Source organism: Tachyglossus aculeatus, chromosome 10 (assembly GCF_015852505.1).
Source record: "Tachyglossus aculeatus isolate mTacAcu1 chromosome 10, mTacAcu1.pri, whole genome shotgun sequence".
Lineage (NCBI taxonomy): Eukaryota > Metazoa > Chordata > Mammalia > Monotremata > Tachyglossidae > Tachyglossus > Tachyglossus aculeatus.
Window position 1 is genome coordinate 32,413,123 of NC_052075.1, and position 13,965 is coordinate 32,427,087.

Below are 13,965 nucleotides of genomic sequence, written 5' to 3' on the forward strand. Positions count from 1 at the left end.
TAATGCCAAGGTTGCGAGCTTGTGAGACTGAGGTGAGCCTACAGTGATGGGAAAGTCCCGGGGAGGACAGGGTTTGGGTGGGAAAATAAGGAGTTCTGTTTTGGACTTGTTAAACTTGAGGTGACGGGAGGACATCCAAATAGAGATGTCTTGAAGGTAGGAGGAAATGCAAGACTGCAGAGAGGGAGAGAGATCAGGGCTGGGGATGTAAATTTGGATATCATCTGCTGCAAAGTGGTAGTTGAAGCCATTGGAACGAATGAGTTCTCCAAGGGAATGATGTTGATGGAGAATACAAAGGGACCTAGAACTGAACCTTGAGGGCCCCCACAGTTACGGGGTGGGAGGCTGAGGGTGAGCCTGCATAGGAGACTGAGAATGAGTGGCCAGAGAGATAAGAGGAGAACAAGGAGAGAACATTGTCGGTGAAGCCACGGTTCGATAGTGCTTCCAGGAGAAGGGGGTGGTCAGCAATATTGAAGGCAGCTGAGAGGTCAAGGAGGATTAAGATGGAGTAGAAGCCATTGGTTTTGGCGAGAAGGAGATCATTCCTCTGTCCCTTTGCTCATGTTCTCCCCTGGCACCTAGACCTCCCTTCCCCAACAAATCTGGCAGATTCAATTCTTCTGTCTTCAAACCCCCACCCCGAATCTTACCTCCTTCAACAAGCCCTCCGTGATTAATTATCAGTAGTACCCCAAATTTCATCAACTCAGCAGCTGCCTCTTTCCCTTATATTCATGTCCATCCTCAGAGCTTCTGAATGTCTTTTTGATTGCACATTTCATCTTCTCTATTCTCGTTTCACTGCTTGTGAATGCGCCTATTTCTGTCTCCTCCAAATGAGTGTAAGATTCTTGTGTTTCTGTTTTACGTCCTAAGTGCTTAAGTAGAATTCATTGCATTCAATCGATGGTACTGCAACATGCAGTGGAGCAATGTGAAAAAGAAAACGGTGGAAGTTGTGTCACTCAACTGGTAACCTTTCACCACTCTCCCCGTACATCCCACCTCTTCGGGAAATAGGAGTTCCAGAAAGCTGTAACTCATGCCACGCCGCTACCAAATTACTTCCAGCTCCGCAGTGTCGCATGCATGGAATCGGGAAACTAGCATATGAGCATATGCTAGTGAGCAGAATCCTTTTCAAATACCTTCCTTTCACCATTTGCAACCTCAAGATGAACTTACCTTCCCCCAGTGTTGTTAGCAGGGAGAATAAGGTAACCCAAGTGTCAGAGATTTGAGCCTTTATTAAGAGAAGTGCTGGGTTACGCTGTTACCTTGAGCGTGGCTCAGTGGAAAGAGCATGGGCTTTGCGGTCAAATCCTGGCTCTGCCAATTGTCAGCTGTGACTTTGGGCAAGTCACTTAACTTCTGTGTGCCTCAGTTACCTCATCTGTAAACTGGGGATTAAGACTGTGAGCCCCTTGGGGGACAACCTGATCACCTTGTAACCTCCCCAGCGCTTAGAACGGTGCTTTGTATCTAGTAGGCGCTTAATAAATGCTTTTATTATTATTATTATTAGCACCTAGATGAGCCAGAGGGGAAATTTGCTGCGGCTCCTGGTTCACCTGATACTCCTTGGCAAGCCGTGCAGACCCGACTGGAATCGGCCATGGCATCAGCTAGTCTCTCGGGGGCAGAGGGTGGGGAGGGCGTCTTCAGTGGTTCAGTGGCTATTCTTCAGCGGTTGCCTTCGGCTCCCATGAATTCTGCGTTGTAGTGAATGTGGTGTCAAAGTGCTTTGCACATACTAAGCGCTTAATAAATGCCATTATTATTATTATTATTATTATTATTATTACTACTGTACTACATGGAGTAGACATCCAATAAATTAGCTTCCTTTCCCTGCTGCACTGCTGCCGCTATCAACCCATCTCCTCCAGTATCACTGCCACTATTACCTCATCATCACCGGGCTGGGGAGCTGGAAAAGATGCTGCCCTTGCCCCAGGACCTGGTTCCTTGGGGGCAAGCCATCTCGGATCACGGTGCCCCCTCTTTGCCAACCGCACTGCTATCATCATCATCATCAATCGTATTTATTGAGCGCTTACTATGTGCAGAGCACCGTACTGAGCTCTTGGGAAGTACAAACAGCAAGCATGGCGGGGCCAGAGGTACGCAGGGTCCCCGCCGTCCTCACCAGGCCAGAAGGTTGGTCTGTCGGGTAAATCCTATTAGGGCATTGCACCCCCTCTGTGCCAAACACACTGTCCCCTCCCTGCCACCCAACCCATGCTTCTGGGATGGCTCCAGCAGAGCTGTTCCACCTGTATTGCCGCTACTGTTTGTTGGTAATGGTCGCGAGCAGGCAGAGTGTCCGTGGGCAGGGGACGTGTCAACCGACTCTGTTTTACTGTTGTAGTGTCCTCTCCCAAATGCTTAGTACAGAGCTCTGCACATGGTAAGCTCTCAGTAAATACTTGCGATCGACCGATCGGTGCCAGGAAGGGAGGGGAAACGGCGGCCCTGAGCAGCTCGTCCGTTCGTGCCCCATTTACTTCTGAATGGCGGCCTCCAGCTCCCCGCTGGCTTCGCCGTGGCCCACTCTGTCTTCCCAATCTCCTTCCCCCACCTTTCTCCCCTTGCCTCAGTCTTACGCGTGTACTGACCGTGCTGACTTTGTCCTTCACTCCTGCCTTCTCTCTACCTATTCCCACCCAAACCGCTTCTCTTCTTGCTTTCTCCCAAATATGAGTCTGTATGTTGTTGTCCTCCTTCGTCAATCAATCAATCAATCATATTTATTGAGCGCTTACTGTGTGCAGAGCACTGTCCTAAGCGTTTGGGAAGTACAAGCTGGCAACATATAGAGACAGTCCCTACCCACCAGTGGGCTCATAGACTAGAAGGGGGAGACAGAGAACAAAACCGAACATACTAACAAAATAAAATAAATAGAATAGATAGGTACAAGTCAAAATTTCGTCCTCAAAGGAGACCCTTCTAACAGTGAACCGACAGGGCATTTGTGAATCCTAGAGGCCAGGCTGCATCTGTAATGGTATTCGTAATGGTATTTGGTATTGAAGAAGCAGCGTGGCTCAGTGGTAAAGAGCCCGGGCTTTGGAGTCAGAGGTCATGGGTTCAAATCACAGCTCCACCAATTGTCAGCTGTGTGACTCTGGGCAGTCACTTAACTTCTCTGTGCCTCAGTGACCTCATCTGTAAAATGGGGATTAAGGCTGTGAGCCCCCTGTGGGACAACCTGATCACCTTGTAACTTCCCCAGTGCTTAGAACAGTGCTCTGCACATAGTAAGCGCTTAACAAATGCCGTTATATATAATATATTGGTATCATGATCATAAGTAAGGCTGTCCCTTGACGGGCAGTCATTTGGATGTTTTCAGCTCTGGGCACTGTTCATTTTCACCGTCTTTTATCCTCGGTCTTTATCAGTCAGTCAGTCAGGGGTGATACTAATAATAATAGTAATAATTATGGTACTTGTTAAGTGCTTTCTATGTTCCAAGCACTGTTCTAAGCACTGGGGTGGATACAAGTTAATCAGGCTGGACACAGTCCCTGCCCCACATGGGTCCCACACTCTTAATCCTCATTTTGCAGATGAGCTAAATGAGGCCCACAGAAGTTAAGTGACTTGCCCAAGGTCACACAGCAGACATAGAGGGCGGATTAGAACCCAGGTCCTTCTGAGTCCCAGACCCATGCTCTAGCCACTATGCCGCACTGCTTAGGGTAGTTATTGAACACTTGCTGTGTGCAGAGTACTGTACTAAGTGTTTGGGAGAGTGTGGTACAGGTGGGAGACGTGGTCTGTGCCCTTTGGGACTTTACAGTCTAGTGGGAAACTTCTGCTCAAAAAGAGCTTCGCCTTCCTCAAACCATGTCTCCATGGAAAGTGGCTCCCCACCTCCTGGGGCAAAGGCACAAAAATAGAAGAACCAAAAATAAAAGAACGTACAGTCTAGAAGCCAGAAATGGATTTCCTTTTTTGCTGCCTTCCTGCTGTCTCTTCGCATCCAGGCCCATCCTTCAAATCCCACTTCCCACTCCCTGGCAAGAACCACCAGCCAAGTATGAAACCAAAAATAACTTCTTTCTCAAATACACTGTGCCCTTCGGAGAATATTTGTATTTTCCGGAGTGGATCACCTTAGAACGTAAGCTCGGTGTGGGCAGGGATTGTCTCTGTCGCTCAGTTGTACTTTCCAAGCACTTAGTACAGTTCTCTGCACACAGTAGGCGCTCAGTAAATATGATTGAATTGAATGAATGAATGAAACCCTTTTCTGGTGGGGAAAAAAACCAGCTTCAAAGCCAGAAACTGTCCAAGTGTTGTTCAAGGGAAATTTCTGTGATTAAAGCCACTATTGTGGCTTTTCATCAATCAATCAGTCGATCAGTGGTATTGAGTGAGTGCTTTCTGTGTGCAGAACACTAGACTGTGAGCCCACTGTTGGGTAGGGACCGTCTCTATATGTTGCCAATTTGTACTTCCCAAGCGCTTAGTACAGTGCTCTGCACATAGTAAGCGCTCAATCAATGCGATTGATGATGATGATGATATACCGAGCGCATGGGAGCAGCATTGGTAGATACGTTCTCTGCCCGCAAGGAGCTTACAGTCTAGAGGGGTCAACAGACATTAATATAGGCAAATTATGGATAGATTAAATTCATTCCAGATATTTAATTGGACGAGTCTCTTTTCCACCTTCTAGGTAGCTGCCGTAAGTACGATTGTAAGCAGAGGAACCCCACTGAAAGCCTTTGTGTTCAGAAACTACAGTCATTTTCCTGGAGTCAAGTCGCATTATATGGGAAGTTGTCGCTACAAGCTGTGGCAAGCCATTAGAGCGTCATCTGCTGCGCCGGGCTACTTTGCCGAGTATGCACTGGATAAGGACCTCCATCAAGTAAGTTTTCACCTCTGGGTTTAATAGTTCGTTTCATTTCAGTTTGAGCGGTTTGGTCAAATCACTCCTTTTGAAGAAATCACGATGTTTCCGGAACCGAGATCTTAATGGACCACAAGAGATGTGGTAAAGTTGCGGTCGTCTTCAGGAGGAAGGGGAAGCTTCACCACAAATTAATTTTCCTTTTGCCACATATTTTATGGAGGGATGATCGTATTTAGTATTCATTGACAGTGATTCAAGGCACTTTATGGCTGGGATAATAACCTCCATTATACTCTCCAAAGGGCTTAATACAGCGTGCAGCCCTCAATAGGTATTGAATAAATAGTATGGTTGATCAGTCATATTTACTGAGCACTTTCTGTGTGCACAGCACTGTACTAAGTGCTTGGGAGAGTACGTGGACATATTTACTATTCTATTTATTTTGTTAATGCTGTGCATATAGCTTTAACTCTATTCTGACTCGATTTTGACACCTGTCTACATGTTTTGTTTTGTTGTCTGTCTCCCCCTTCTAGATTGTGAGCCTGTTGTTGGGTAGGGACTGTATGTGTTGCCGATTTGTACTTCCCAGGCGCTTAGTACAGTGCTCTGCACACAGTAAGCGCTTAATCAATGCAGTTGAATGAATGAATGAACGAAAGTCGTTCAGGCAGTGAATAGGACAGATCATTTAAAGTAAGTGCCATTTAGAGCCACCTTGAAAGAACTATATTTGCCGGTTGATCAGTACAGAATTATTGTTAAAGATTTTCTCAGGAAGAATTTAGAACTCAAGGTTTTTATGTGGCTGCGGTTGCATCAGCAAAGGTGGTTGTGTGGATGTGGTTTTTTGTCAGTATTTTCGAGATGGGTGTCGCTGTGTGTGGTAGAGGGGAGCCCCGGGGGCTCTTATACTTGGGACTGGATCAGCAGGAGGGTGCAGGGCTGAGTAACCATGCGGGTGGGAATTAAGGGGCTGACCATGTGAGTCACCCAGGACAGTGCTGGGGGGTGACCACGTGGGTCAGCATTTGTGTGTTGTTTGTGGCTCAGTGTGGGTGCATGCGCTAGACAGTGTGGATCAGTGTGTGTGTATATATATATATATATATATATATATATATATATATATACACACACATACATATATATTATATGTGTGTGTGGGCAGAGAGGGACAGTAATTGTGTGTGTGTGTGTGTGTGCAGGGAAGTGTGGGTCAGTGAGTGTGTCGCAGGGGGTAGTGTGGGTCAGTGAATATATGTGCATGTCTGTGTGCGGCAATGTGAGTGTATATATTTGTGCGTGAGCTGCAGTGTGGTTTGGTGAGTGTGTGTTTGTGTGAGTGTAGAGGGTAGTATGTGTCCGTAAATGCGTGTGTGCATCGGTGTGGGTCAGCCTATATATGTGTGTGTTTGTGCGGCCGTGTAGATCAGTTTGTGTGTGCATTTGCGTGTGCATGTATGTGTGTGTGTCGGGGGGATGTCGGCGTATATATGTGTAGGTGGCTAGTGGCCGTATGTGTGGTATCATGTGTAAGGGTGGGGGTTAGGGAGTGAGCAGCCCAGTCTAGATTCATTCTTTCATTCATTCAGTCGTATTTATTGAGCACTTGCTGTGCGCCGAGCGCAGTATTCAGTGTTGTCATCTATCCCTTCCTGGCTTTCTCCCTTATTTCAGCCTCATCTTAAGGGCAATTCTGAGTGCCAGAAAGTATGGTCATTTTGCTCCTCCCTGATAAATTAATGGAGGTTTATCTTGAGCCTTGCTGAAATTCAAGATCACGTGATTAGACTAATATACCGTAGCTCTGCAGTGCTCCTTTTGTATCCAAAGTGGCCTGAATAGATTTTCTTTTTATTATCTCCTAAGTAGTTACTCCACATTATGAAAAAGACAGTGCCCAATTGTCTTTTGTTTCTTGTGTCTATTGAACAAGGGACATTTCCCCACTCCAGTCCACACTTCATTCTGCTGCCCGGATCACTTTTCTATAGAAAGCGTTCAGGCTTTAATTCTATTTGTTCTGATGATGGTGAGATCATCCCATCCCATAGGCAAATGGTGGGGACACTGGGGCTTCAGGAGGGAGTTAAAGGGTAGGAGTGGTTGATCATCATCATCAATCGTATTTATTGAGCGCTTACTGTGTGCAGAGCACTGTACTAAGCGCCTGGGAAGTACAAGTTGGCAACATATAGAGACAGTCCCTACCCAACAGTGGGCTCACAGTCTAAAAGGGGGAGACAGAGAACAAAGCCAAACATACTAACCAAATAAAATAAATAGAATAGATAGGTACAAGTAAAATAAATGAATAAATAAATAGAGTAACACATATGTACAAACAATACATATGGGAGTTGGGAGTGGATTCCAGACATATGGGAGTTGATGGGAGTTGTGGGGATGGGAGTCGGTGAGGGAGCTGGAAATAGGAGGAAACAGAAGAGAAAACTGAATTCCAGCAGGATATAGTGTATTTGAAATGTCAGTCAGCCCAGTGCCTGGATTTCTGCCAGCCGCATTCAGCCCCATAATCAATCGATAGTATTTAGTTGGCACTTACTCCGTGCGGATCTCTTTAAATGCTTGGGACAGTACGGTAGAAATAGGAGGCTTAATGTCTGTCCTTAAGGAGCTTGCAATTGAGTGGGGAAGAGAGGCTGGGGAGCAATAGAGTATAAAAAGAGTACTTATAGGATTTATTTAAACACTTACTGCATTCAAAGCACTGTATTCTGCTCTGGGGAAAAGTACCCAGATTAAAAGAGGCCAGGTCCTTGCCTCTCAAGAGGCTCACAGTTTAGGAAGGAGGATGGGGGAGAGGAAGATTGGTGATTTAGACCCACAGGAAAAATGAAAGAAGGAAAGCAAGCAGCCTGTAAAGACAAAGGCAAGACTAAATGTAATACCAGCTGTAATAATAGTGGGATTTATTAAGCGCTTACCATGTGCCAAGCACTGTACTAAGTGCTGGGGTAGATAGAAGCTAATCAGATGGGGCTCACTGCCTAAATAAGAACCGGTGTTTTAGTCCCCATTTTACAGGTGAGGAAACTGAGGCACAGGAAAGTTAAGCAACTTGCCCAGAGTCACACAGCAGGCAAGGGGCAAAGCCAGGAATAGGACTCAGGTCCTCTGAGTCCCAGGCCCATGCACTTTCTGCTAGGCCGCAGTACTTCCCTCCTCATCACTCAAGCAGGGCTGTTTAATCCAACAGTCACAGCAGCTACACAATAAATACAAGAAGCCCAACCCCGCTATTCTAAAAATTATGGAAAGCCTCATACTGCCACTTCACCCTGAAGTCCTCATCTTCCCACTCAACCCTGCCCTTCGAGGACTTTCCCAGCATAGTTGACACCACCACTATCTCCCCTGTCTCGCAAGCCTCCATGATGTTGGTTTCATCTTTGACCAGTTTCTCTCCTTCAACCTGCATATTGTCAGTCACCAGATCCCATTCCGTCTTCATAAAGTGTCTGGAATCCACCCCTTCCTCTCCATCCAATCTGTCACCATGCTGGTGGTTTCATCCCAGTAGAGCCAGTTAGGGATGGGGGGGATTTGTGACTCAGGTTCACCCCTGGAATAAACCACGATATTAAGAATCACAGAAAGAAAATGCATATTAACATACAGAAAAACATCAAGTGGAACATATCCTGCTTCTCTGAAGCCCTCATCCCGGGGCGATGAGATCTCTGACATTATTTAAGCCCTCAAACCCGGGACATTGAGAATTTTCTGTCGCGAGTTGATCAGTCCCTTTCAGTGTTCAGGTCCTTAATCGGGCCAGTCCCACAAGGGTGTCCCCCGGCCAAGAGGTCTCTCGGGTCCAGGCTGTGTCTGCCTTCCTTTCAGAGGACAATGAGCAGCAATGACTGTTGTTTCCCCCAGCCTTGTTGACCGTTACATCGAGCTTCTTCCACCTAATTATTCTAATCTATCAATTACAGTTACTCTGTGTTCCGTTCTTAGAAGCTGTCGCACCTGGGGCCCCCCTGAGTGTGTCCTCGCAAGGAGACTTCCTGTCTGGCCCGTCAGGATCACGTGAAGCGATATGCCGGAGAGCATTAAGTTTAACAAGTTGTTAATGCAAGGTGCAAACTGCAGTCTTTACTGGTCCAAGCATTGTCTTATCCCGTCTCGACTACTGCTTTGCCCTCCTTGCTGCCCTCCCTTCCACCAGCCTCGTCCATTCCGTTTTTTGCTCTGCTGCCCGTATAATTTTTCTGAAACATCTTTCTGCAGATGTATCCCCCCTCGTAAGAAACCTCCCAGTGATTACCTATCCATCTCCACTTCAAACAGAAACTCCTCACCATCAGCTTTAAGGTACTAAATCAGTTGTCTCCCTGTACTTATCCTTGTTTTTCTCCCACTACAATGCAGCCCACACACTTTGCTTTTCTGAGACCAACCTAATTACTGTGCTTCGATCACATCTCTCTCTCTCTCTCTGTCTTTCTCACATACACACACACACCATCAACCCTCAAATCATCCCTCCTGGATGGAACTCCCTCCCATTTCAAAGATGACAGACCAACACTCTCCCCATCTTCAAAATACTCCTAAAAACATATCTCCTCCAAGAATCCTTTCCTGATTAAGCTATTTCTCTAGCCTATTCCCCCTCCCTTCTGCATTGCCTATGCACTTATGTCCCTGCTTTGTAAGTTCTTTGGTATTAACCTCCTACTTCAATCAATCAATCAATCGTATTTATTGAGCACTTACTATGTGCAGAGCACTGTACTAAGTGCTTGGGAAGTACAAATTGGCAACATATAGAGACAGTCCCTACCCAACAGTGGGCTCACAGTCTAAAAGGGGGAGACAGAGAACAAAACCAAACATACTAACAAAATAAAATAAATAGGATAGATATGTACAAGTAAAATAAATAAATAAATGGAGTAATAAATATGTACAAACATATATACATATGTACAGGTGCTGTGGGGAAGGGATTTCTTCTAGATTTCTTCTAGACTGTGAGCCCGTTGTTGGGTAGGGACCGTCTCTATATGTTGCCAACTTGTACTTCCCAGGTGCATAGTACAGTGCTTTGCACACAGTAAGTGCTCAATAAATACTATTGAATGAATGAATGAACCTCACCCCCAACATGGGACACACATATATATATATATATGTCCTTATACTCTGTTACTGCCCCTCCAGTAATTTCTTTAAATGTCCATTTCCCAGGCTAGATTATAAGCTGTTTGAGCCCAGGGATCATGTCTACCCCCTGACTTTTCCTCCCTCAAGGATTTAGAACAGTGCTCTGCACACGGTGTGCACTCAATAAATGGCATTGACTGATTCTGCTGCAGTGGAGAAGGTAGGGTGACACTTAACGTTCAGGGAAATGACAGCTGCAGGTTGCCTTCTAGACTGCAGGGCTTGCACTTTGATATAAGAGGAGTGGGGAGGCCTCCGGTTGCTGTTTGCTGTTTGGTGGAAGAGATTGGACCTGGATGCTGAGGGTGAGATGTGTAAATACGTGCTTCGAGGTGGAGAGAGTGTGATTCCCCAAGTGCCGAAGTGGTGGTAGTGGGGGAATGGAGTGGGAAGATGAGAGTCAGGGAAGTCTCCAAAGTAGGTGTGATTTCAGAGAGGGGAGAGCAATGGTCTGCCAGGTGTGAATGGGAGGGAGTTCCAAGCAGATGGGAGAATGGGAGCAAGAGGTAGGTGACAGGAGGAATGACGACAAGTAGGTTGGCTTGAAAGAAAGAAATCAATCAACAAAGCATGTAGAGGGAAAGAGCATTGGGACAGAGCCCCGCACAGCTGCTGGCCCACATTGGGCCAGAACCTTAGCCTCTCTGGGCCTCAGTAGACGGAGAATAAGATAGACTGTGATTCCTCAGGAGGGACAGGGATTGTGTTCAGCATTTAGCACACAGCAAGCAATTAATAAAAGCCATAATAATAGTGGTGATTATTCTTTTTCTTCTTCCTGTTGTTCTTACAAAGTGCATGGGCTCTGCAGAAAGGAGAAGGAGTAGAGGAAAAGGTTTAATCAGGGAAGGTCTCTTGGAGGAGGTTTGATTTTAATAAGGCTTTGAAGGTAGGGAGATTGGTCTGGTATATATGGAGGGTAAGAGAGTTCCAGGTCAAAGGGAGGATGTGGGAAAGGAGTCGGTGAGATAGTTGAGAATGGGGCATATTAAATAAGCAGGTGCTAGAGGAGCAAAGTGTGCAGGTTGGGCTGAAGTAGGTCAGTGAGGTAAGGTCAGAGGGGGTGAGCTGACTGATTGCCTCAAAGCCAATGGAAGGAGTTTCTGTTTGTGGAGGTGCAGGGACAACCCCAGGAGATTCTCAAGGAGTAGGGAGATATATACCGAACTGTTTATTAGAAAAATGGCCCAGGGAGCAGAGTGAAGTAAGGACTGGAGTGGGGAGAGACAAGTTGCAGGGAGGTTAGTGAGGAGGCTGATTCAGTAGACAAGGTGGGATATGATAAATGCTTGCATCAGCGTAGTAGCAACTTGGACGGAGGGGAAAGGGTGGATTTTAACAAGGTCGTGGAGGTAAAACTGACAGGATTTAGTGACAGATTGAATACGTGGGTTGAATGAGAAGGCTGAGTTGAGTATAACACCAAGTTTATGGGCTTGTGAGATAGGAAGTATAGTAGTATTGTCTATAGGGATGGGAAAGATAATGACCTATTTCTGTTTGTCACTCCTCCTCCTCGCCACTGCTGAAACCTGGCTCTCCCCAGAAGACACGGTGTCCCCTGCTGCTCTTTTCCCACCTCATCTTTTCCCACTCCCCGTGACTCACCGGGAAAGGAGGAGGTGTTGGACTCCTTCTTGCTCCCCAGTGCTGTTTTAGCATCATTCCACCTCCCCCATCCTTTTCTTTCCCTTCCTTTGAAGCCCGTATCATCCACATCTACCACCGACTCCAGATTCTAGTCACTGTCACCTACTACCCCCAGGTCCCACCTCCAACTTTTATCACCATTTTGATCCCTTTCTCACTTTCCTTCTCTCTTTCTCCGTGCCTACACAGATCTTTGGGGACTGCAATACCCACATAGATGTTCCTGATGTCCCTTCTGCTGCCCGCCTTCTACCACTCCTCAACTCTGCTGACCTCCTGTTCCGCCCCTCCTCACCCACTCACCAACTGGGACATGCACTCGATCTCATCATCTCTAACCACTGTGCAGTCTCTACTCTCACCAACTCTGAAATCCCTCTATCAGACCACAGCCTTCTACTTGCCTCTTCTCCCACAAACCTCCTCCTAGTAAATCTGTACACCATCCAATTTTCTCAACTCATCATGCCCCACTTAGCCTCCATACCCAAACTACCCACCCTTGGTGACCAAATAGATGCTCTCAACACCACCCTCTTTGAACTCAACTCACTCACTCCCCCTTCCCTCTGTCGATCTCACATCTCTAATCCTCAGCCCTGAATCATTTGCGCAGTCCAACTCCTTTGCTCTTGTGCTTGAGTCGCAGATCCCTGCTTGTGGAAATCTAAATATCAGGCCAACTTTATCCATTTCAAGTTTATCCCTACATGCTTTAGCTCCGTGTTCTCCTCTGCTTGGCCAAACTATTTATCCATTCTTATGGACACCCATACCCTTCGCCCTCACCAGTTGTTCCAAACATGTACCTCCTTCCTCAGGCGACCTATCCCCCCACTTCCCCCAACCCTTGTCCCAAATGACCTGGGTGTCGATAAGGGCAGAGGAATAGTTTTGCCAGGCAGAGGAGAGGGCAGAGTTAAAGCATGCGAGGATAAACTTGAAGTGGACAAAGTCGGCCTGATATTTAGATTTCCACCAATGGCGCCCTGAGGCCAAGCACAAGCGCGAAGGAGGTGGATTGTGTAAGTGATCCTCCTTTATTAAGAAAGTTGACACCATCAGATGTGAGCTCCCTAAAATCACCCCAGTCCCTCTCCCTTCCAGTCACCTCTTCAACTCTCCCGTCCGTACCAGCGGTATCTCCTGCCTCCTCTCAAAAGCCACCTCCTCCATCTGCACATCCGATCCTGTTCCTTTGCATCTTATCAAAAATCTCGCCCCCTCCCTTCTTTCTTCCCTAACAGCCATCTTCAACAGTTTGCTCTCCAGTGGCTTCTTCCCCACTGCTTTCAAACATGCCCATTTCTCCCCTATCCTAAAAAAAAACCCCTCTCTTGACCCTATGGCTCCCTCCAGTTAGCTCCCCACCTCCCTCCTACCATTCCTCTCCAAACTCCTTGAGCAAGTTGTCTATACCCAGTCTCAAATTCCTCTCCTCCAATTCTTTCCTTGATCCCCTCCAGTCTGGCTTCCATCCACTTCAGTCCACAGAATCCATCCTAATCCTCCTTGACCTCTCAGCTGCCTTCGACACTGTGGACAACCCCCTCTTGGAAACGTTATCCAACCTTGGCTTCGCTGACTCTGTCTTCTCCTGGTTCTCCCCTTATCTCTCCGACCGTTCATTCCCAGTCTCCTTCACAGGCTCCTCCTCTCACCCCCTAGCTGTGGGGGTCCCTCAAGGTTCAGTTCTGGGTCCCCTTCTGTACTCCATCTCCATCCATCCCTTTGGAGAACTCATTCAGTCCCATGACTTGAACTACCACCTCTATGAGGATGATACCCAAATCTACATCTCCAGCCCTGATCTCTCTCCCTTTCTGCAGTATCACATCTCCTCCTGCCTTCAGGACATCTCCACTTGGAATTCCTCCCATTTACCTCAAACTTAACATGTCCAAAACAGAACTCCTTATCTCCTCGCCCAATCTCTGACCTTTCTCTGATTTTCTCATTATTATGGATGGCACCACCATCCTGTCTCACAAGCCCCTAACCTTGGCGTAATCCTTGACTTCTCTCTGTCATTCAACCCACATATTCAGTCCATCACTAAAACCTGCCGGTCCCACATTCAGAACATCACTAAGCCGCGTGACTCAGTGGAAAGAGCACGGGCTCGGGAGTCAGAGGTCACGGGTTCTAATCCCGGCTCCGCCACTTGTCAGCTGTGTGACTTTGGGCAGGCCGCTTCACTTCTCTGTGCCCCAGTTACCTCATCTATAAAGTGGGGA

At 46.9% G+C, this 13,965-nt stretch overlaps 1 protein-coding gene across 2 annotated transcripts in view; it reads left to right on the top strand.

The window, feature by feature from the left end:
* PNPLA8 (patatin like phospholipase domain containing 8) overlaps positions 1 to 13,965 on the top strand; it is a 73,853-nt gene that overhangs the window by 43,851 nt on the left and 16,037 nt on the right. For both annotated transcript variants that reach the window (XM_038752885.1, XM_038752884.1), the window contains exon 8: positions 4,700 to 4,894. In XM_038752885.1, the coding sequence (XP_038608813.1) occupies positions 4,700 to 4,894 (195 nt within the window). The remainder of the gene's footprint in view (positions 1 to 4,699; positions 4,895 to 13,965) is intronic.